Here is a 24191-nt window from a genome sequence, read left to right as displayed (position 1 = left end):
CGGTTCACTGTAATACCGTATTTCCCTAGCGTTGATCTTGACTTTGATTTTGATTTTGAATTTGATTACGATTTTGACTGTGTTACCTCTTTGCAGATTATGATAGGCTACCAAAGGTATGTAAATATGTAGATATGTATATGATAATATGTGTACATATATGAATAGAATTAGCCAATGTGGAAATATGACCTGAAGTGAGAGGTCTCCTGTGATCATAACTCATCACCAAGGGTCATTCGATATCATAAGGTATTGTACTTCATATCAGTCATATCAGTCGTATCATGATTTCCGATGTATATACTAGTATCCAGAATCGACTGAAAGTTAAGTCCTTGGAGCTTCCCTTTAGCCAACCTAGTTTTATTGCTTATACATACATACCCCGGATGTTGCCTTTCTTTTCTTCCTTTTTTCCTTTGTTAGCCTATTGTTTTGAATGAGTATTCTTCTGTTATATACTCTATGGAACGAATTATTATTTTTTTGTTATATCTTGATGAACTTCCATGATGAACCTTGGATTAATTCCATATGAAGTATGCCATTACTCTTTCTATGTGCCTGTTGATTTGCCTTATGAATTGCACTGTTTGTTTATTTGTAAATATGACATTGTACATTATATCATAGGACACTAGCCGATCCACGGCTTTATTTCAACCTGAGACCACACACAAATGAATTAGATAAGACCCCCATAAGGATAGAACACCTTTCCAATATGGCGCACATAGAGGCAATAGGGGTATAGTCCTATGTCTATGTCAATGCTCATGAACTTGTTTACTTAATGGGATGTCTGAAATTGACGAGTGACACATTGACGAAGGCTCACGCCGAAACGCGTCTGTGCTTATCTGTTCCCTTTAATTAAAACTCTGGTTGACTTTTAGATTACGAGTGCTGCCTCTTTCTTGTGAGACGAAGAAGAGTCTTGAGCGACTATATATATATATATATATATATATATATATATATATATATATATATATATCACCACAGCTTCTTCTCCTACGAGTTCGTAGACAAAGACACGGCACAGCAACAGTTGGTTTTCTTCACGATTTTATTTACACACCATGTGCAAAAGAAAGTGCATCAAATGGACGGTCTACGCGTTTCGGCTCCTGCTTCAACAGGACCATAGAGTCCTTTGGTCTAGACCTTACTTAAATACGGTGATATGTGTAAGTACCCTCTACTATTTCCATGGTCATCTAGACCTCCAACCCTGCATAGTAGATGTATGGCCAGTACATACTTGTGGTCATTTTACGTGAATATTTACAATTTACGTGAAGTACAAAAGTGACCCTATACCACAAAAATGAAGTATTTACAATCAGATCCAGTTCCTTCTATATATAGTGATTAGATGTCAATTTAGGATTATTTCAGTAAAGTATTCTCATTACCCTGCATAAGGAAAACAAGGTAGAAGAGGGAGGGAAGGGATGGTTTTCAAAAACAATTATTGTAGATATATATATATAAAATAATTCATATCACAATCACAATTGATTTACGGAATTTAAAAATGATTTTTTTAAAGCAGTTACAGAGGCAATAGTAAATACATTATCTAGGTTCTGTATCACCAAAATAGCAGGGCGACATCGTCTCATTTCCAATCTTTTTAACACTGGGACAACCCACCTTTTTCTGGGTAAGGAATAACATTTACAAAAAAAACATGATGCGTATGGACGACTGAGCTGATATGTCATCACATGGACAGTTACAAAACGATCTTGACCAACCGTTTATCTCAGGAAAACTTCTATGCAATATGTTAAGTCTAAGGCGCTTTAACAGAAATCTATCAAAATCCTTAACGGTTAACAAAATATAAGGCTGTATTTTGACAGAAATCAAAGTAAGATGATGTGCCACCACCGTAGTTTTGGTCATTTCACCAGTAATTCTAAGCTCGCTCAAGTATGACATACATATATTTTTAAAGTCCTTTCTCGATACCCGTCACATAGAAGAGGGATCATTAAGATATTCTTTATGGCCTAATTGAGTATAAAAACTTCTCCACATAGTCTAGCCATCTTATCCCTTTGCCCCATCAATTCCTAATGCGTCCTTTAAGATGTGACGGTTAAATGCAGACTCTTCAGTGGTCCAAACCCCATGCCACAAAAGTACAGGCTGTATCTTTATCACATCCTCAAGATAAGGCATACCCAGTTCTGTGTGGCAGATAAGTGTAGAAGTTCTGTCCGGAACTGCAAAAAGATACCTGAGGAAGATGTTTTCTGCCACCTGGAGTGAGTTAACATTGGCATAACCCCAGATACCTGCCTGATAAGTGGCAATCGCTATACATTTTGCCCTTTAAATACACAACAGTTCCCCTGGTGAACGTCTGCCCATTTTCCTGCTAAAACTAGTTAGCGCCATTAATGATTTATAAAATAGGAGCCTTCTAGCTTTAATTGCACTGCACCAGGAGCCTGACTGGTCAAATAGGATCCCTAAATAAGAGAATATGTTAGTGTTCTCAAATGCCTTTGAGTTAATAAAAATGGAATTTTTCTTTTTGTTTGCCCCAGGCCCACATTTCATCGAGAATGTTTTGGAGCAATTAATAGTTAGACCCAAATGTGTCATAAATTGTGTAAAGGAGGTTACGATCCTTTGCAAGCCAATAGGTGTCCGGGCCATCAGGACTGCATCATCTGCATAAAGGAGTGCAGGGATGGGGCGACTAGCTGCCATTGGCAAGTCCCTGCACTCCTTAATTAATATACTTTCAAGATCATTGATGTATAACGTAAATAGGAATGGGGCAAGGACGCAGCCCTGCCACAAGCCTCTCAAGATTCGAAAATTTCTAGTGCAGCCCTCCCTTTCCAAAATGGACCCTCTTCCTAGCCCCCAAATAAAGCTGCCTTAAAAAAGAAACTATGGAGTTATCCACCCCCAGCCCTTCCAAGATCCCCCAGAGGTGTTCATGTGCAACACAATCGAATGCTGATGTTAAGTCAACAAACGTTAAAAACAGCCTCTACCTTTTAGCCTTTGAGTATTCATCAAGAAGAATATGGAGGTTTAGGCCCTGATCTATAGTACCTAGGCCCTTGCGGAAGCCGCATTGGAGATTACTTATAATTGAATGCTCCTCCGCGCACATTTGAAGTCAATCTAAAATCACACGCCCTATTATCTTAACTGTGGAATCCAATAATGAAATTGTGCGTCAGCAGGCTGGATTTGCCCTATCGCCCTTTTTAAAAATAGGAACGATAAGGGATTCAGACCAAGACGTTAAAAGCCCAGTAAAGCAGCAGGCATTAAAAAGTTGCGTTAAGAGTGGTCCCCATGATGCCACATTGTTTTTGTACAGGTCAACTGGGACACCATCCAGGCCCGGTGCCTTTCCACCCGTGCTGGATTGTATGGCCAAGGTCACCTCACTCAAAGTAAAATCCATTCTAGAGTTATGGAAGGTGGGTGGAGACTCCAGATCAGCCTGGGTCTCCACAAGTAGCTGATCATCTAATGTTTGGGTAGTGTAGAATTTAGAATAGTGTAGTACCCACTCATCCTCAGTAATAGCAATCTCTATAGCTGCTTTAGATTTATCAGTGAAGAAAGGCACGTTAACCGCCTTCCAGAAGGCAGCAGAGTCACGGTTAGATGATGTCTCATGCAGGGCATTCCAAGCTTCCTCTTTTACCACGTCCTTCCTAACTGCTAATGCCCTCTTGTCATTCCTTCTGGCTTCCCTGATAAGGTCATAATCATTAACTCTAGCTTTTAAAGCGTATTTAAGTCTAGTATGGGCCTTGGTACAAGTGGAATCAAACCACCCCTCACAATGATTGTCGCACCTTTTAGCATTTATCTAAAGGGTTTCTTTAATTTGAGCTAGAATAGCTCTAACATTCTCCGCAATTACTGGGTGAGAAGAATTTTCATCAAGGCACACTTCTTCAGTAATAAAGAGACAAATTCCTCTGGATTCACCTTAATCCACTTCAGTGCGTAGCCGTTTTGCCTGCTCAGCGTGATATTATTTAGAAACTGCATAGATCTGCCTTTTCTATTAAAATCTTGATTAAACGCCATAATATCAATGCTTAACTGGAAGTGGTCGCTTAAAGCGATATCATGTGTAGTAAAATTCTTAACACAGGAGGAATGCCTACTAGATATCAAAATATGATCATTTGTTGAGAAAACACCTCGACCATTAAAAGTTGGAATAATTTGGACCTCGGGTGAACATAGTCTATTTGCAGACCCCATGTCACTGGAGAATACAATTTCGTTCAGGAGCTCTCCAAGCGGTGAATGAGAAAAGTGCGAGAAACTAGTGTCTTTCCCATAGTTAATCCCACACACCCCCTTATCCCCCTTATGACATAGGAAACAATTAAAATCCCCACCCCAAATAACAAAAACATCTTTAGTGATCCGACTTTGCAAGTTATTCATATCCCTACTTACGTTTCCAAACACTTCCTCCACCATTCCAGAGGAGGCATTATTATAAAAATTCAATATAATCATGCAGAGTGTCTGGTCCACATGCATGCTAACAATATGATAGTAGCTATAACTAACAACTAAATCGACTTTCCTAGTTTTTAAATAATTGGAAATTTAAGTACAAAGGCCCCCTTTTGCTCTACCATGGGTCGATCTAGTTGCAGGAGTGTGAAATGTTTTGTAGCCACACATATGAATTGGCTCTTCAGCCTAGGGTTCTTGTGCACTAAATATCTCATATTTGTTCACAAAGTCCACCCACAGTTTATTAGACACTTTTGTTTTCAATTCAGCCACATTCCAGAACATAATATGGCATTTGGTATCCTTCACATTACTACCAGATGTTCCTCCAGTACCTCCATCAATCATGGGAATAAGTTCGGTATGAGGCAAGTGAATGTGCGCAATGACATCCAACTTCTCGACATATTTAGCATCCATGCTAACTGATGTTTCTTGAAGGGATTGTTCTACCATATTACAGCCAGGACTCAGTGATAAAAAGCCCTTATAGCAGGGATCAACCAAGTGTCTAGTTGTAACAGCATGAGTGTGGGCCACAGGACTTAGTGAGTCCACTTCATCAAGATGAGTAAGACTGTCAAAGCGGTTTAGGGTAGGAATGTTAAACTGTCTCCTCTAAAGCGGAGCAGGAATTTCCCAGTGTAACCTAGGGGGATTCCAATGTAAGGGCTGATAATGGTATGTTATGTTATGCTGGTTTTTTTATAGCGCACGGCTACTCAAAAGAGTGTCCCGGCACTTTGGTTGCAGACCTATCTCATAACACAACAAGAAAGAAAAGAAATTAAATAAAAAACAAAAGATACAGAGAGGAAAAAGAAACAGAAACCCAGGGCGCAGCTAAGAGGTGAAAAGCCAAGTTTTAACCACTTGGGCGCTATTGGAATCAGGCCCATATAATGAGATTTCCATTGAAATGAATGGGCAGTACATGACGAGTTACCCTTGTCATTAGCATTGAAGAGGTTAAGCCCTTTCCTAAAAGCCAGTAAGTTCGACGTGCTGCGTAGCACCACTGGCAGCGTGTTCCAGAGCTGGGGGGCTAGCAATCTGAAGGAACGGCCTCCAATACGTGCCCTTTTGACACGGGGAACATTAGCAAGGTACAAGGACCCTGACCTCAGGGACCTGGCTGGATGATAAAACGCCAGCCTTTTTTGAAGGTATTTCGCTCCTGTGAAATGCAGCGCCTTATGTGCCAACGTCAAGGCCTTAAAGATTATCCGCTTCCGAATGGGAAGCCAGTGCAGCGCCTGCAGGAGGCCCGAGGCTCTAGCACGGCAAGATAGTCCAAAGATAGCCCGTGCTGCCGAGTTCTGGACCACCTGTAGCCGTTGAAGCAGGTATTCCGGCAGGCCAAGATAAAGAATGTTCGCATAATCAATACGCGAACCAATTATCGCCTGCACTGTGACTTTCCTGTGCTCCTCAGAAAGTAAAGGGAGAAACTTACGCAGCATCCGGAGCAGGCCAAAACACGTGCTGGTAAAGCCGATTATCTGGGAGCGCAGTGTGAGGCCATTGTCGATCTTAATCCCAAGGTTTTTCGCCACCTGGGAAGAACTAGCTGGTGGGAACATGTTCTCCGGCCACCACACCTTCCAGTCCGGATCTACACTGCACCCGAAGAAGAGGACCTCGGATTTATCCGAGTTGCACTTGAGGCTGTTGTGGTGAAACCACTGATAAAAATATCCTAAGGGTACTACACTAATATGTGAGTTTCCTATGAAATTATCTCCCACTCTACTCAAAATCAGTCTCACAAAATGTGGCATTTTGAATGACAGCATCACACAGTCCCCTTCAAAAAATGTTGGCCCTTTTCCTAGCCATCCCACTCTCCTTGCCATCTTGAATTCTTCAAATAATGATTTGCATATGGCAAAGGTTCTTTAAGAGTCTGGTGTGTGGGAAACAGTTGGTTCATGGTGTAGTGTAATTGGAGATGGAATTTCCAAGGTTGGAGAGTCTTTTGGTGATATTGGAGGAGTCATGGTGGAAAAAGTGTTAACCTCACTAAACATAATTATTTTGTGCATAATGGGTTCATTTCTTAATTTTTTAGGGTAATCTGTGGTAGGAAGGAATTAACTGTGCGTCTAAGAAAAGATAAACGTTTACTGGTGAAAAGAGAAAGGGGGCTGAATATGAATTGGAAAATACCAAGGCTGCAGTAGTCGATGAATTGTACGCACTAGAGAACTGAAGAAGGAATAAGCTGCACATAGATTATGAAATTATTTATGATGTTGATTTCTGATGATGATTCGTCATCAGAGGGGGGATGTTGTGAAGCAGATTCCACAAATTAATAATTCTGTGAATTTAATGTATGCTAGAGTGTTCCAACTGTAATGTATTAACTGTGTTCAATGTAATGAGTGGGTTGAGCTTGACATGGTTACCCTTGGCCTACCAGCGTTTTCAGATTGCACATTTTCAATGCATGGAGAGTTCTGGAAATGACACTGTCTTGTTTCCTCCTTCCCTGCCTGTGCACCAAGGAGCCTCAATTGTGACGCTCGTAGTTAAGTAATTGTATGAACTATAATACGTTTTATGGTTTTACTAGCTAAGTAAAATTTATAAAATGTAATATTTTCTGTGCCTGAAGTTCTTGGAGAGGAGAGATTTACAACTGCCTATAATTAAAGGCCAGTTTCATCAGCCGAATGGAGATGCTGTTTATATTTTTATATTTATGAATGTGGTAATATTTTCTGTATAAGGCATAGTACAGGGTATTCATTAGATGTAGAGCAAATGTTATTATACCATGCAATGTGTTTCCTGTTTTATTATTGGGTAATAAGATATAACTTTCTTCATCGAACCATAGAAACTGTACTGTTTCTTTGTCTAAATGTGTATGAAGGCTCACCATTTGGGAAATTAGCCAGGTCTTCCACTGGCCCTCTTAAAGAGCATGATCCATGTGTGTATGTTTACTACTCTGTAGTTATAACTGTCATGTTTTTTTCCTGTCTACCTTATTGGACAGTCCTTATGACAAATGCTCCTTCATTCTTATTTGCCTTGTGCTAGACCATATTCAATACTGGCTATCAATTAGATCAGGGCTTAGTTTCCACTGCCCTAGAGATGTTATATTTATTTGTATTTTGCCTGGTAGGAATTTCTTGCCGAACCAATGCATTTTTCCTTCTGTCTTGATTACTTAATGTTTAAATACTCCTTCATAGCTTGTGCTTTGAATCCGGTCTCGTATGGATTTCCTTGAGTGTATTTTCCTTTGTCTCTCAATCAATCAATCAGGATTTGTGAAGCGTGGCAGCATCACCTGTGAAAGTCTTGAGGCATAAATTGAAAGTTTGAGTTTAGGGCTCTCGTCTCTTAGGGAATTACACATCAGTCAGCCCTTTTGATGTAAAAAGCGACAAAAATAGTACAATATGCATGATTACAATCAGTGCCTGAGGATGGTATATGTAATGGCTCTTATAATAATACTTGGGACTCTAAGTGGGTCAATGGGTTAATGAAACCCCATTTTGATTTATATAGCGTTAAATGCTAAGATAACCTTTGCTGTCGCTAGCCGACAGCTCACAGACTTGAATTAAGTGGAGTAAATAGTGATTTAGCAATGTTCTAAATGTCAAGCGATTCTTGAAATAATAAACTCCTCCTGGAAGGCAAACGTTAGTCTACACAACACATGTACCTTTTTTTTTCCAGATTATGACTGTAAAAACACTCAGATTGATGAATATGTAGGTGATTCTTACCATACCAAGTGGCTCTGCCATACGAACTGCTTGGTTCAACATAATCCAATGGCGCGAGTATTTATTGGAGGCAGTATGGAACTAAATCAAATAAGAACCTGTGTTTCTAAAATTTTGGTTTACTTGAATGGGAAGGCTGTTTTGTCCATTATTACAATTTTAGATCTATCCTATTTATACTTCAATATTCGCCCTCATCACTTTTGAATGTAACCATCGATGTGTTAGATGGGTGAGAAGATATCCGAATACGACTCTGCACTCCAAACAGTATTTATTAAGGTCATTTAAAAAAAAGAAATTGGAAGTTGTATACAGATCTGCACATTGCTTCACGCTTTCTTGAGACAGCTGTCAAATTAAAATCACAGATTGTGGGTAGTCCATCCTATTGTAGGGATATCCCCTAACTAGTATAGCTTAGTCACATAAATTCTGAAAAACTCTGTATTGCTTTCTTGTAAAAAATGTAATGTATATAATGCATAATTCTTAGACTCAGTTGTGGAAAGGTGATGTTTTAATAGAAACAGAGGAAATTGTCTGTGTATATCCAGCCCTAGAATACTAGTTAAAGAATTTTTTTTTAATTCAAAGTATTTATGTTGTTTGATTACTTTACATTTATTGTATGATATCTCTGATTATCAAGGCCAAAGAAAACACGAAGGTCGTCAGCAGTGTGGACCTTGGTGAGTCTGTGCTCGGCAATGCTGGCGTTTAACGTCATCTTCATTTTCGGAGTGGAGAATAAACATGGAGCGAATAAGAAGAGCCACTCTGAGGAGAATATCACCCAGGAGAACACGGTGCTCGACAGCGACATTGTGAAAAACAGAAATGATCTCTGTACAGCGGTGACTGCCCTGCTGCACTACTTCCTGCTTGCCACTTTTGCATGGACAGCAGTCATTGCTGGAGAAATGTACATGAAGTTCATCCATATTTTCACAGTGTCCCCCAGGCATTTCAAGCTCATCCAGTCTGCCATCGGATGGGGTAAGACCTACAAGGGTACTGTGGAGCGCTTTAGCACCGTAGCTCTTTTGCTACTTATATGCTTCATATGTGATACCTAATCCACACAACTTGTACTAAAATATCTGTAGTATGCGCATGTCCAGATGTGTTGTGTAAGTGGCCCTTCTTGTAGAAACTGCTAATATTTAGGTACTAAAGGGTAACAAAATGCCCACAAGCGAGCAAAAATGTGACTTTATTTTCTGGAACAGTCAGATAAAGGACCCAGTTGTTGTCAGAAATGAAGGGACCACATAGTAAGGCCCTCTGAAGCAGGGTCTCTACAATGGCGCAGCTGGGTCACCTGTGGGCGTGGTGAAAATCTAAGTGAAGGAGGAGGCATCATGTGAGCCCCGACTACTGTCAAAAAACGTAACAACTCTTTTGAAGACATATGATTACTGAACCAATCTTTCAAAATAGCTTGAAGTTTGGACTTTCAGCCTCTGCGGGTAAACCCGCAATCTGTACACTTTGAACCACTTTCGGCATCTTCGGTTGGATACTCCAGCAGTCTCATAATCTCCTGCAGGTCTTCAAGTCGAGTCTGCAGTTGTGAGATCTTAGGTTGTATTATCTGAAAGAGACACGTTAGTGATAGATTCCTTACCTTAGAATATCCCCAGGCGTCAGACTGGATCCGAAAATTATGCATAGCAATACCCCTGCGCGCCGGCAAGCGTCGTCAGCGGCTCCGCGTCCATCGTTGGCGTTGTTAGCGCCGGAATGACGTTGTCGGAGTACATAGACGCCGCCCATGCACGCTGACGTCAGTTCTTCTTTTTTCCACGCCAGCTAGCGCAGATCCGGAGAAGCTCTACCCCTTAGTCTTTTTGACTAAACTTTTTGATCTTTTTGATCATTTCTCTACTCGAGTCTTTGACTCCTACGGTGCCGGTAGGGATGCCCGGGTTTAAACCCGGTTCCAGGTGCGACCGACTAATGTTGGTTACAGACCCCCATCGCCGGTGCCTCAAGTGTTTAGGCCTCGACCACGACTACCGCACCTGCTCCGACTGCTGGGCCCTTATGTCTAAAGCTTGGCGGGAGCGGTCCCGCAAGCGACTGGAACTCCGGCAGTTGGCCCCGTGCCGCTCCAGGTCCCGGTCCCACAGGAGGTTGAGGGACGGGTCGTGGGGTCGGAGCCCACGCAGCTCCGGGAGTGGATATCGGTCGTCAGGATCCAAGTTCTCAGGTAAGAGGCATGAGAGGTTGGAGAGACATCATCGTTCCTCCGACTCACCCCGAAGCTCGCGCGATGCAGCCTGGGGTTCGGGTGACACCACCCACGCGGCTCCGCCGCCTGCCCCACACCTTCGGGTCCCTGGGCATGACGCGACGCCTGAGGAGGTCGAGCGGTACCTCATGGCCATGAAGTACCTCCCTCCTCAGCCGGGTTCTGTGGCGCCTCTGGGCCCAACGGCCCCGGCTGGAGGGCCTAGCGGGTCGGGTGCTTCGGCTCCGACGCCGTTGGGTGCTTCGGCGCCACCGGCGAATTCGGTCCCGGCGCCGCAGGCCCTCCCTGGATCCGCTTCCGGATCCGGGTCGTCACCGGTCAACCTCACGGCCTCACCGGCGCCGACCCAGCGAGTGTCGCCCCCGGCGCCTGCCGATCATACCCTCGGTCCGGATCCGGCGCCGGAGCTTGGGGGGGCCAGTGGAATTGACACTTCGCCAGACACTGGATTTGTCTCCCCTCCAACCGTGGCTATGGAGGAGGGGGCTGCTTATAGTGTAGTGTTGACGAGGGCAGCCAAGGCCCTAAACCTTGAGCTCCCTGTCGCGGCGGTGAGGACTAACCTCCTTACTGAGGTCCTTAAACCGCAGGCACGCTCCAGTGAGCCTCTACTGCTGTTTAATGAGGCCTTGTGTGACGTTCTTGTGGGCACTTGGTCCAACCCCGCCACAGGTCCGCCTGTGGATAGGAACGTGGCCAGATGCTACCGCCCGGCCACGGGCACACCCATGCTTTTTGTCCACCCATCCCACCCCGAGAGCCTGGTCATCCAGGCCTCCATTTCCCCGACCGCATTCCCAACGGCCCGGCCCGATCGGGAATCCAAGAGGTACGAACAGTTTGGGAAGAAGGTGTTCTCGTCCCTGAGTTTGGGACTGCGGTCAGTCAATACCGCATGCCTCTTTGGCCGCTACACTCACACCCTGTGGGACACAGTCGCAGAAGTGCTGCCACATTGTTCGGAGGAGGCCTGGGCAAAACTCGCCCAAGCCCTTGCGGAGGGTCGAGATGCAGCACGGTATTCCATCGGGTGTGGGCTGGATACAACGGACTCACTGGGCAGGGCGATGGCAACGACGGTGGCGGTTCGACGCCACACCTGGTTGAGGTCCGCCAACTTTTTGGCCGATGTCCAGGCTACCCTTCTGGATATGCCGTTCGATGGCCGTCGCCTCTTTGGCGACAAGGCAGACCATGCGCTTGAGCGTTTTAAGGACTCCAGTGCTACGGCCAAGTCCTTGGGCCTCTCAGCCCCATGCCAGCAAACGGGTGCCTTTCGCTCCTTTCGTGGCCAAGAAAGGGGCGCCCCCATCGTGCCGCCAGCCATGCTTCGCAGAACGTTCAACAGTGCGGTGGCGGCTGTGGAAACCGCCGGGGACCACGCCGAGGCCGGTCCACACCTTACCCCGCAGCACCTGCCTCAAAACCCTCCTAGTCCGTGCTTTCAGGCCCATGTGACGCCAGTGGGGGGCAGGGTTCGCCATCACCTCTTCCACTAGCGCACTGTCACATCGGACAGGTGGGTGCTGCAAATCATCCGAAGGGGCTACTCCCTCCCCTTCGAGGCGACCCCTCCAGCCATGCCACCGCAATTCCACCGCGTGTCGGGGAATCACTTGCAACTTCTGCAAGAGGAAGTCACGGCCCTCTTGGCCAAGGGGGCCATCGAGCGCATTCCTGGGCCGGAAGTAGGGTGTGGTTGTTACTCCCACTACTTTCTGGTACCCAAGAAGGGCAAAGGGGGCCTACGCCCTATCTTGCCCTATCTCGGACCTACGGAATTTTAACGGCTTCCTCCGACAGGAGAAGTTCAAGATGCTGACTTTCGCTCAGGTCTTAGCTGCCCTGGACCCCGGAGACTGGATGGTAGCGTTGGACTTGCAGGACGCCTATTTTCACATCCCCGTCCTGCCGGCCCACCGGCGTTACCTTCGGTTCACGGTAGGCCATGAGCACTTTCAATTTACCGTGCTCCCCTTCGGCCTTACCAGTGCCCCACGGGTGTTAGCGAAAGTGATGACGGTGGTCGCAGCCCATCTGTGCAGGTTAGGGGTGTCAGTCTTCCCCTACCTCGACGACTGGTTGTTGAAGGCGGGCTCGCCTCAGACAGTCGTCAGCCACCTCCAGACTACGGCCGATCTCCTGCACCTGCTGGGTTTCTCCATCAACGTGCCGAAGTCGCACCTGTGTCCCTCCCAGAAGCTCCTCTTCATCGGAGCGGTACTGGACTCGGCGCAGTTTCGGGTTTATCCTCCCGAACAGCGGGTTTGGGATATTCAGGCTATGATTCCGATATTTCAGCCTTTATCCCGAGTCTCGGTCAGGTTGATACTGCGGCTTCTGGGGCTGATGGTCTCCTGCATCCTTCTGGTGCATCACTCCCGGTGGCGGATGCGGGCTCTGCAGTGGGACCTGAAGTTTCAGTGGGCCCAGCATTAGGGAAACTTGTCCGACCATGTCTTGATCTCGGAGGGCACTGCAAGACAGTTGCAGTGGTGGCTCACGGACCGCGACTGGGTCAGTGGCAGATCCCTCTCCCTACCCCACCCGGAGCACGTAGTTGTGACCGACTCGTCCCTCCTGTGCTGGGGAGGCCACATGGGAGAGGCGGAGATCAGAGGCCTCTGGTCTCCGGCGGAGTCCCAGCTCCACATCAACCTTCTGGAGCTGCGGGCGATCCGTCTTGCACTGAAGGCATTCCTCCCTTCTGTCCGGGGGAGTGTAGTGCAGGTGTTCATGGACAACACCACCACCATGTGGTACGGCAACAAACAGGGCGGGTTGGGGTCATGGACCCTATGCCAGGAGGCTCTTCGCCTCTGGCAGTGGCTGGTACATCAGGGCGTGACCCTGGTGGTTCAACACCTGGCAGGTTCCCGGAACGCCAGGGCGGACGAACTCAGCCGCCGGTGCATGATGGATCACGAATGGCGTCTAAACTCGGACGTGGCGCAAGGCTGCTTTCAGCAGTGGGGAGAGCCTTGGTTAGATCTATTCGCCACAGAAGAGAATGCGCAATGTCATCAGTTCTGCGCGTTGGAGTTTCCAAGGCGGCGCTCGCTCAGAGACGCTTTTTGTCGCGAGTGGAGTTGCGGTCTATTGTACGCCTTTTCCCCTATACCACTTCTGCCCAGATTGCTGAAGGAGATCAGGCGCGATCGGGCGCAGGTTATCCTTGTGGCTCCGGACTGGGCACGAAGATACTGGTATCCCGAGCTACTCAGTATGTCAGTCGATCCCCCGATTCGTCTGCCTCTTCGGGAGGACCTTCTGTCGCAGCAGCAGGGGAGGGTCCTTCACCCGAACCTGTCCAGTCTCCACCTACGAGCTTGGAGATTGAGCGGTGACAGTTGAGGCCATTGACTTGCCTCCTGAAGTCTGTAATGTCATTCTGGCAGCCAGGCGTCCCTCCACGAAGTATACGCCTGCAGGTGGAACAGATTTGTGGCATTGCGCACAGCAAAGGCTGTGGATCCACTCTCTGCACCCCTTTCTGAGGTTCTCCTCTTCCTTCTTTCTCTTGCCCAGCAGGGCGCTGCTCTTGGCACTATCAAGGGCTACCTTTCTGCCCTTTCCACCTTCTTAAGGCTACCTGATCAGCCTTCCTTGTTCAAGTGCCCGATTGTAAATAGGTTTTTGAAGGGCATAACACACATGTTTCCTCCTGTTCCTTTCGTGATGCCCCAGTGGGACTTGAATCTTGTGCTTACCTACCTAATGTGTGCTCTCTTTGAGCCGCTCCATTACTGTCCTCTCCATCTTCTTACCTTGAAGACTGCTTTCCTGGTTGCCATCACCTCTGCCAGGAGAGTGAGTGAGCTCCAGGCTCTTTCTTCTACACCTCCTTTCCTCTCTGTTCATCCGGACAAGGTTGTGTTGCGGACAAGACCCTCTTTCCTGCCCAAGGTTGTAACGGCCTTCCACATCGGGCAATCCATTACCTTGCCCACCTTCTTTCCACCTCCGCATCCCTCGAAAGAGGAAGAGAGGCTCCACCGTCTGGACCCAAAACATGTCCTCTCTTACTATCTGAATCACACACGCCAGTTCCGGGTGGATGACCAACTCTTTGTTGGTTACGTGAGCGCTAAGAAGGGAAAGGCGGTGCACAAGTGGACCATCTCGCGGTGGATCATCTTGTGTATCCAGGCGTGTTACTCCTTGGCTAAGAAGGAACCCCCTGTTGAACTGAGGGCTCATTCCACTCGGGCCACGGCGACTACCACTGCCCTGGGCCGAGGAGTGCCCTTGCAGGACATTTGCCAGGCAGCTACGTGGGCCTTGCTGCACACGTTTGCAAGACACTATTGCCTGGACAGCCAAGTCCGGAGGGATGGCTTCTTTGGCCTTTCCGTCCTCCAGGACTTTCTGGTGTGATTATTGGTTCGCAGACCCACCACCAGGGTTGGTATTGCTGGGGTATCTATTCTAAGGTAAGGAATATATCACTAACGTGTCTCTTTCAGATGCACAAGTTACTACTTGTGTAACGATATATCTGTAAGAGACATTAGTTAGTGATAGATTCCTTACTGACCCACCCATCCTCCCCGTTCTGCGAACCGATATCTAGGGTTAAGGTCATCCCCTTTCAGGGCCCTAGTTTCATGGCACCAGTGTTGGTTCTATCATGGCTCTGCGTATCTGGCGCGGAAATGCTGTGTATCAGAACTGACGTCAGCGCGCATGGGCGGCGTCTATGTACTCCGACGATGTCATTCCGGCACTAAAGACGACGGACGCGGAGCCGCGGACGACGCCTGCCGGCACGCAGGTGTATTACTAAGCAAAATTTTTCAAATCCAGTCTGACGCCTGGGGATATTCTAAGGTAAGGAATCTATCCCTAACTAATGTCTCTTACAGATTTATCGTTACACAAGTAGTAACATGTGCTTTGCCACTTGTGTTTCAGTGTCTGTAACTCTACCCGATATTTTTTGGGGGGCCTGTTCTTAGGATACTCCAATGCATGGTCGATTTTCATCTCCAGTGTCTTATGATTTGCACCCACAATAAAATCCAGCTTGTCTTGGTGAAACTGAAATTAGTCTCTGCTGAATCGCTTTTAACGGGGTCTTGCACTCTGCAGGCGTGGTAAGCATGATGTGGAGTTGGAGGTTTAGCTTGCTTCAGTTTGCCAATCGTGGTCAGACCAGCCCTTATATGATGGTCGGCCACCAGCCCTAGAGGTTTCTGTTAGCCAATCTCTCCCTCCAAATCAGGGGCACTCAGCAACGGACAGGCTCACCGGCAGGTGCCCGTTGGATCAATGTCAGTTCCTCTCTTTCAGTATTTACTGGGAATACTAAACACCATTTGTCCTCTGCACTGCTGTAAGCCAACCACAAGCAACTAGAAGGTGACCGCTCTAAGTTGAGATAGGGGACCAATACATCACTCAGAGCCTTGATCGGCAAAGTTTGTAATCCAGCTGGATCCCACCTGGGGCTAAGTACATTACGGTTTACCCTCTTCAAATGAGCCCTAAAGCTTCATGCTGACACAACTCCAAACACCAGAGCTCGTACTGCTATGTTGATGAGATGGCAGTCAGGATTTCCTCTTAGGTAGCATCTGCATTAAAATGCTCGACACAACATTCCACAACTCCAGCTGTATGCGACCTATCATCTTGGGTTCTGGAGGGGTGGGCTTGTGGTCGCCACCCATATCTTTGTTACTACTGAGTCCTTGTTGGAGGACTGGTGTCCTTGATACCGTTTTTCTGTATCCCATTCTTGGCCCCGCCTACTCCCTAATTGTGGACCATGACAGTTCCACCTCCTCATCTGCCACCAATGCTGAAATGTGGCCACATAAGAGAAGACCTTGGGCACAGCCCAGTCTCATCAATAAAAGGAAGCAGGCTGTGCTGGAGTCCTTCCTCACTAATCTAGGCCAAATACGTTGCACCTCTGCCCCAGTAGCATCTCCGTCATGCCCCACAAGGGTTACTTAACTTAGATGGGCCACAGATGTGCCCCCCGTCCACACTCCCCTACTATAGTCAAGCCAGAGACATCTTGGAAGGAGTGGCACAGATCACCTTCCAGAAGTTTGCTTCCAGGTGCTATGCCTCCATGGGGTTTCAACCCCACCCCTCAGGAAGAGCTTGGTGTCAGGTGCTGTCAACTGCGCTCCGCTGCCTGACCACCGGTAAACGAGTGTGGGGCAGCGATGGAGGAGCTGAGACAAAACACATCGTACTCCATCAGTCTTTGGCTGTACCTCACACCAAAGCAACTATACAATTGCAAGTTGTACTTTTTTTTTACTTACTGTTGCCTTTCATATACAGTTCGCATAATGAGGTATAATTCCCTACTAGTAAAATGCTCTACAGGGTAGGTTTCCCATTAGTTATAAATAACTTAAATTCATTTTTTAAATGTCATTCTTTAATTCATTTCCCCATTTAACATTTTCATTGTTAACTTCATTTTTTAATTCTGTTCTCAGGTGTACCAGCTGTTATTGTTGCTGTAACATTTGGAGCCACTTACCCATTTGATGATTTGAGGTACCGACAGGAAGAATTGTAAGTAACTCAGTTGTAGTATGTTTACTTTGCTGTTTTAGGTTGCTTAGTGAATAGGCAACCAACAATGCAATAGCACAATCGACACGGTATTGATGAGGCTCTCTGTGTTTAAAGCATACCTCATCGGTGTAGCGACTCAAGAGTTGGGGCATCTCAGTACCGCTCTGAGGAAACAGATTGGCTACTTAACACAGCCAACGGTATTCAAATAAGGGTGCCTAGAAATGCCAATAAAACCTTTTACCAGCCCCTTTTCCTGGTGCCTATTTAGCATTAGGCAAACCTTTCACCGTCCTTATTTGTCTCCTCCCACTTTGAAGTCACCACAGAGGATGCTGCTGACCTATAATCCTCTCCTTGGATTATTAATTCATAACTTCAAGAGGCTTTCTTACGCGTAGCGTACATTGAGGAAACTATATTGTGAATGTTCACATACTTAAATACATTTGTAGTTGGACTAAACATAATAATTTAGGGTTCAAATTGCTTCTGCATTGACCCAAGAGAGGCACTTCTCATTTTGCACATATATCGAGCAAACTGATTTGTGAGTAGGTCTTGGTTCAGGAGTGAGTTGTCAAAACTTGAAGGAAGGCAGCATGTTCCCGGTGTGAGAAAAGCAGATGAATAGGAGTTTAATCTGAGCAGGGATTGGACAGTTTGTCGTGAAGAAGACTTTGGGACAGATTTATATATTGATATGCAGCCTGCCGTTCCGCCATGGCGACAGAGTAAATTACTCCATCCCCATGACAGAGGTTGACAAGCGGTGTGCCTGTCAACTTTAAAACTCTAGCAGGATAAATTTGATTTGCTTAGTCAACAATAATACATAAATTATTATTATATAAAAACTTAATTTGAATAATGCATAGAGTAAATGTTTAAATCCAGAAGCCTCCTTTAGGGTTACTATACATCACCAATTTATTATATAGATATTTGTTACAAACAAGATTACAAGGGCTTTAAGATGACTGTCACACTATCCTCATATGCATGTGAATAATTGAAACATGTGATGGGCCAATGTATGTTTGAAGCAGGGTCTGTCAAGAGATAGTCCACTTTATCTGTAGCCGTCACAGTCCACTTTAGCAGTAGCCATCGCCTAATGCTTATGTGCAGAACACCCAATGAGTTTAGGCTTGCAGTCCTTAAATTAATGTATCTTTTCCAACTGCGGGATGGGCGGCTCCTCCGCCATGGCGAATGAGCGTCGCACCACTGCACAGTGCTTGTGGAGTCCCTGAGTACGCATATGTGTTTGGCCGGCTGTCTGAGGCCGACCAAAACACACATGAGCACTTAAGTTTCTCCAGACCTTGTACAGTCAGCAGCCAGACTGGAGAAACTCCACAGGCTCCATGACTTGAGGGAGCATCCTTCCTGCCCGCTCAGGCCAACCCGAGCTGTGCTCTGCAGCACAGGGATTGGATGGGAGTTTGTCCCAGGGCTGCTGGGACCAGGAGAGTATAGCAGGAGCGACGCGACGTGGGAGGCGGCCGGTGGCTGTAGGTAATTTTTATTTATTATTATTAACATGTTCCTCCCCCCACCCACCCTCCCACCCTTTGTTAGTGGCAACACTGTTATGTTATATTGACTTATATAGCGCTCAGCTGCCCCAGCAAAAGCCTCAGTCTTTGTCAACTCGATATTCAGAAGGAGAGTTTCTCTGGCATTTAATTCACGCTCCAACAGGTTGGTTTACTTCCCTGTTTCCAGACCGCATGCTTGATAGAGATTTATTTACTTAAATATGGGTGTCCGAAGATACGCCACATACTGACCCCATTAAAAAAAAATCGAAATTTCTTACAACGAATACATTGCGATACAATATGTGGTTTTAGACTCCATGACCTCTCCAGTAGTTTCACTTACGGGATTATCCAGGGGTGTATAAACGCACAAAAATCCGGTGGCGGAACCTCTTTGTAAAATGCGCAGTTAGCTATAACTCAATCCGCTCCCGATATCGAACATGTGCCGTATCTACACGTATCTACAAATAGCAAGTAGATATCATTGGTTCTTAAAATAATGTAATCTCTTTTGACCTTACGACATATCTACAAATAGCAAGTAGATGCCATTGTTTTATTTAAAAAATGCAAACTTGTTTTCTTCAAATTAAGTAACCTCATATGGAGCACTTAAAATGGCCCTTGCATTCTCCCAATTAGATAGATGGATACATTCTTTAGTGTGCGATTATTTAAACTCATCACAATAAGAGCCACAGATGCATTTTTATGTGTCACCAATATACCAGTGTTTACAAAGGCCTGAAGCGGCATAAAACTTGGGCAAAATGAAAGTCTCTACAATTTTGAAAAATGAATAAAATGTTTGCTGTGCCTTTTAAAGGTGCATGAATGTAAGATACACGTGAAGTCTAAAGTGCAATTTTTATCCCTCAATAGGGTACAGGGCTGGTCCCATTGCCACACGCAGTACAACTTCACAGTGCCTGGGTTAAAGAACAGTTGCTGAGTGGTTTCTCGAAGTCAAAACTTGGGAGGAGATGTAGTCAAAAGGATAGTCTAGTAGGAATAGTGCGTACCCATACGCGGTACCTCTTAACAGAGCCAGGTTACGATACACTCACTAAAAAGTTTCACAGAATCAAAGGGGGCAAATGTTATCACAAGTAATCTTTCAATGGAGCTAAAATAAAAAGGGAAGGAACCTTGGGCTCTTAAAAGTGCTTGTCTATGTGTGGTGCCTCCTAAATGTACCCAGATTAAAATGCAGTTGCTAAATAGTGTAAGGAAAACGTAGGGGCTAAGTTTAATCGCAAGTAACATTTCAAAGAAGCCAAGATAAAGAGTGGAAAGAACATTGGACTCACCAGTGAAGTTAAGCATTCCAAGATTTGGAAGTCTTCAACAGTCTTTTGAGGCGTGGCATCTGGTACACATATTGGTCATACCAAAACTCCTCTCAGGAACTTCAGGCATCGAGTTACCAAATGGGGGGACTCGCTTTTCAGACATGCTTCCACAGCTGCACAAAACGTTCTAATATTTCGGGCACGCTATATTGGGCGCAGCCAGAATATGCTAAAATGGAGCAGCTTTTCACAGATGCAAAGGACATGGATTAATGATTCTTCCTGCTTTGCACAGAATCAGAACGTCTTTCATGCTCATCAAACAATGTCTGAAATGAATGAATGAAATGAAATTTGATTTGTAAAGCGCATGGCTGCCCGAGAGCGTCCCAGCGCTGCAGAGCAAAGAGCAAAGCTGAGGATGGTACCGATAATTAGGGCTCATTAGGAAAAAGAAATGTTTTAAGGAGTTTCCAAAACTTAAGATAGATGGGTTCAGTTCGAATCATGACAGGAAGGGCATTCCAAAGCGTTGCCGCATTGACCGAGAAACAACGTCCCCCAGTGTGCGCCTTCCTCACTCTAGGGACAGTGGCCATACCAATACCATACAAATACATTTTTTATGGAATTAAGCCCAATCGCACTCTCATTATTTAGATCCTGTTTTAGAGCTAGAATAAAAGGCAGGGAAAGATAAATCGACAGGGCCCCTGGTTCGTACAGTGCGGATGCCCAGCTGCCATGGGCCAATTTCTTAATGGTCAGAGCGTCCTGTTCCCTTGAGATTGCTTTTTCTTGCTCAGTTATTAGTCTAGAGACTGTTGGCACTGGGAGGCCCCTAGACTAAATATCTAAAATCTCTAGTGTATCCAATGCACAGCTGAGATATTTGTGCCATGCAGTTTATAAAAAATGTGGTTTTGAGTGTCGTGTGCTGCGAGACCAAGCAAAACTTCTCATGAATGTGGGCATGTGCCCATGCAGTTGGGAAGGAAAAAGACTCTCTGATAGCAAATGGATTGGCCCTATCAAGCCAGTTTGCCATTCTTTCTCTAAAGGTGATTGAGCCTTGCGCTATTGCTATAAGTAGTTCACAGCCCATCACCTTTAGCAGTGGCCTTAAATCAGGATTCACCAATGACTTCCGTAATTTGCTTAAGGCTCATTCTAGTGAGTTAGTGACTGCCTGTTGCGCATGGATGTGGGATGAAATGCGGTCCCTATGGTCCAGCCATACTCCAAGATATATATATATATATATATATATGGTAGCGAAACGTGAATTCGCCATTTTGTGTTTCGATTTCATTAAATTACTAGGTATAAGGGGGTACGGGAGACGTATCCTGACCCCTTTTGTTTTCTGAGGGTGGCTGAGGAGGCTCATATATGTTGATACATGTCTTCCAGCGGCTGTGCGTGAGCGTTTTTTTTGTTGCGTGACGTCTGTTAACGTTCGATTCGATGGAAATCAGGAAGTGTTGACCGCCATTTTGTCACTGCGAGTAAATATTTTGTTTTAAATAATTGTTATAAATTAATCCTTATTGATAAACATTGTCTGCGCCATCTTGTCTTTTTTGCAATGCCACACTTTTGTTGAGCACGGCAGCCATTTTAGATGCCTTGACCAGACCCACTCTCTGCACGCCGCCGATCCTCAGCATGGCTCCTCACCCTCGTAAGCATCTCCCCCAGGCACTGGTCACCCCCGCTCTCTCTCTCATGCATGGGCCAGAAACCTCCTCCCATGTGCGCTGCTCTTCCCTGAGAATCACACCCTGTGCCCGCCCGACACCACCCTTTCACCCTATTCACTACCGCACCCTCTGACACTCTTCTTCCTCTGTGTCCGATTGTTCAGGCCGGTCCCAGGCTATCACCTAGCCCTGCAGATGTAGTTTATGGCCCCAGCTGTAGAGAATCACCCCTCTTCAAAGGAGTTACAGTAGATCTGTCACACCACACGCGTTCCTACTATCTGATAACCATCCTGTATTGTGCTTGGGGAGGGGATTCTCACTGTGAGCCTGAAGCGGAAGATTCCAGGGAACGCCTCTTTGTACATCAAAGTTTTTACAATTATGTGTCACATTATAAATATATAGTACTCCAACAAAGTAGGATTATAACACTTTATTAACTTTTAAATATATAGAACGCAACAAAAACAGTAAATACATTTAAACATTTTTTTGAAAAAAGAAGCAACAATGGTCAGTAGCTGTGTTTTGTGCGAATAGTCCCAAGGCAGCACAACGTGCTGAGTTCTGGAGGGCACCCAGGTGATGTTACCTGGGTGCCGCACTGGTTTTTGGTATCCTACAATGCAGCTCCGAAAAACGGCGTGGGGCGTCCCGGGGGGTGCGCGGGGAGGCCTCGTCAGTAGCGGTCTGTTGTGCGAATAGTCCCAAGGCAGCAGAACGCGCTGAGATTTGGATGGCACCCAGGTGATGTCCAGTAAGTTGTCGCACTGGTTTTGGCATCCTACAATGCTGCTCCGAAAAACGGCGCCCCGGAGGGGGGGGGGGGGGGGGGGGGGGATGGAGGCGGCGTGAACGGGTCTCCCCAGGTGGAGGCTCGTCGGCTGTACTGGGGCGCCCCTTTACCGTTTCAGTTGCCATTCCGCCCGCTTTTGCTACACTGTGCCTCATCCGCCATTCAGCTGTTTATCGCCCGCTCTTGCGGCTACAGCGTCTCGCTCACCATGTAGTTGAGTTGCGCCCACTCTTGCGGTGCAGCGATAGGCGGCTGCCACAGGACTCTTAAAATGGCGGACGGCTCTTCGGATTTGGGCCTGGTCCACTAACATGGCCCTGGGACACCTTGGAACTCGGACGTCCCCTGAGCCTTGAAGATTTTACAAAAGTCTTGGGGGCTCCCGACTCCTGCAGGCTTCCGGTGGGGAGCGGCTGCCATGATTGCTCGCGGAATGACCACGACGGAGCCACAAGATAGTGGTGCTCTCAGGCTGACGCCAGCTTTAGTCTGAAACATCTAGAAACAAGGTGGGGCTTTCATCGTTTGGGAAAAAAAAATGTTTTAATCCAATGAAAAGTGATATTTTTAGGTCATATGATCAAGCCTTCCATCATTAGGAAACCAAAAGTAAAATGAACCAATGAAAAGTTTTATAAAGAAGTCACATGACCTGTTATGCTTACGTTACGCACTGCTATAAAAAGCGTAGAAAATCCGTTGGCACGTGAGGCGGCGTCAGTAGCGGACCGATGTGCGAATAGGCCGAAGGCAGCACAACGCGCCGAGATCCGGATGGCACCGAGGTGGTGTCCAGCAAGTTGCACTGGTGTGGCCATCCTACAATGCTGCGCCGAAAGTCGGCGTGGGGTGCCTGGGGGGGGGGGGGTGGCGCAAACTGGCCTCTCTCGCCTCCCCAGGTGGAGGCACCTGATGTGCATTGCGGCGCCCCTTATCTTTTCACTCGCCGTCCAGCAGAGTTGCGCCCGCACTTGATGCTACAGTAGGCCGAAGGCAGCACAACGCGCCAAGATCCGGATGGCACCGAGGTGGTGTCCAGCAAATTGCCGCACTGGTGTGGCCATCCTACAATGCTGCGCCGAAATTCGGCGTGGGGCGCCCCGTTGTCCTGTGAGGTCGCGTCAGTCAGTGGGGGCTGTTTGAGAAAGCAATGTGATGCTGTGCGTCTCCCCCAAGATGGAGGCTCCTCGGCTGCAGTGGGGCGCCCCTTGGTGTTTCACTCGCTATCCAGCTGAGTTGCGTCCGCACTTGCAGCTACAGTAGGCCGAAGGAAGCACAACCCGCCGAGATCTGGATGGCACCGAGGTGGTGTCTAGCAAGTTGCCGCACTGGTGTGGCCATCCTACAATGCTGCGCCGAAAGTTCCATGGTCCGGCGGAACTTTTTTCCTTTTCCTTTCGGCATCTTGTCCCACAATCCGTTTAACCTTTAGACACGACCAGGTCCCTGAATGTGTGCAGGGGGACGCTATTGATTGAATCAAAATGGCGGCTTCACACAAAGCTGACTCAAGCGTTGCTGGTGATGCTATACAGACAAAAAATGGTTTTCAGTTTGTACATTCTTCAGGATTTTTCCATCCAAGTCTGCTTGAGAGTTTGTAGAACAATGGCTTTAGATCTTGCCCTCCCCTCTTTTGACTGTTGGTCTTGTTGCCTATGTCTTCTGTTGTCATTTAACTGAACCTTTTTTGACTGCCGAAAGGGGTTCTGGTCCGACCGCTGGTTGGTGGAGATATTTTGACTATATCCTGGACCTG

The 24191-nt window shown here is 46.5% G+C and overlaps 1 protein-coding gene across 3 annotated transcripts in view; it reads left to right on the top strand.

Annotated features, from left to right (window-relative positions):
* The window catches only part of ADGRG7 (adhesion G protein-coupled receptor G7), a 1328771-nt gene that overhangs the window by 982657 nt on the left and 321923 nt on the right, over nucleotides 1–24191 (top strand). For all 3 annotated transcript variants that reach the window (XM_086934503.1, XM_086934505.1, XM_086934506.1), the window contains exons 12-13: nucleotides 8941–9287; nucleotides 17007–17085. In XM_086934503.1, the coding sequence (XP_086790629.1) occupies nucleotides 8941–9287; nucleotides 17007–17085 (426 nt within the window). The remainder of the gene's footprint in view (nucleotides 1–8940; nucleotides 9288–17006; nucleotides 17086–24191) is intronic.

Source organism: Lissotriton vulgaris, chromosome 8, assembly GCF_964263255.1.
Source record: "Lissotriton vulgaris chromosome 8, aLisVul1.2, whole genome shotgun sequence".
Taxonomy (NCBI): domain Eukaryota; kingdom Metazoa; phylum Chordata; class Amphibia; order Caudata; family Salamandridae; genus Lissotriton; species Lissotriton vulgaris.
Note: the sequence above shows the minus strand (reverse complement) of the source record. Positions and strands in the feature narration are given on the sequence as shown.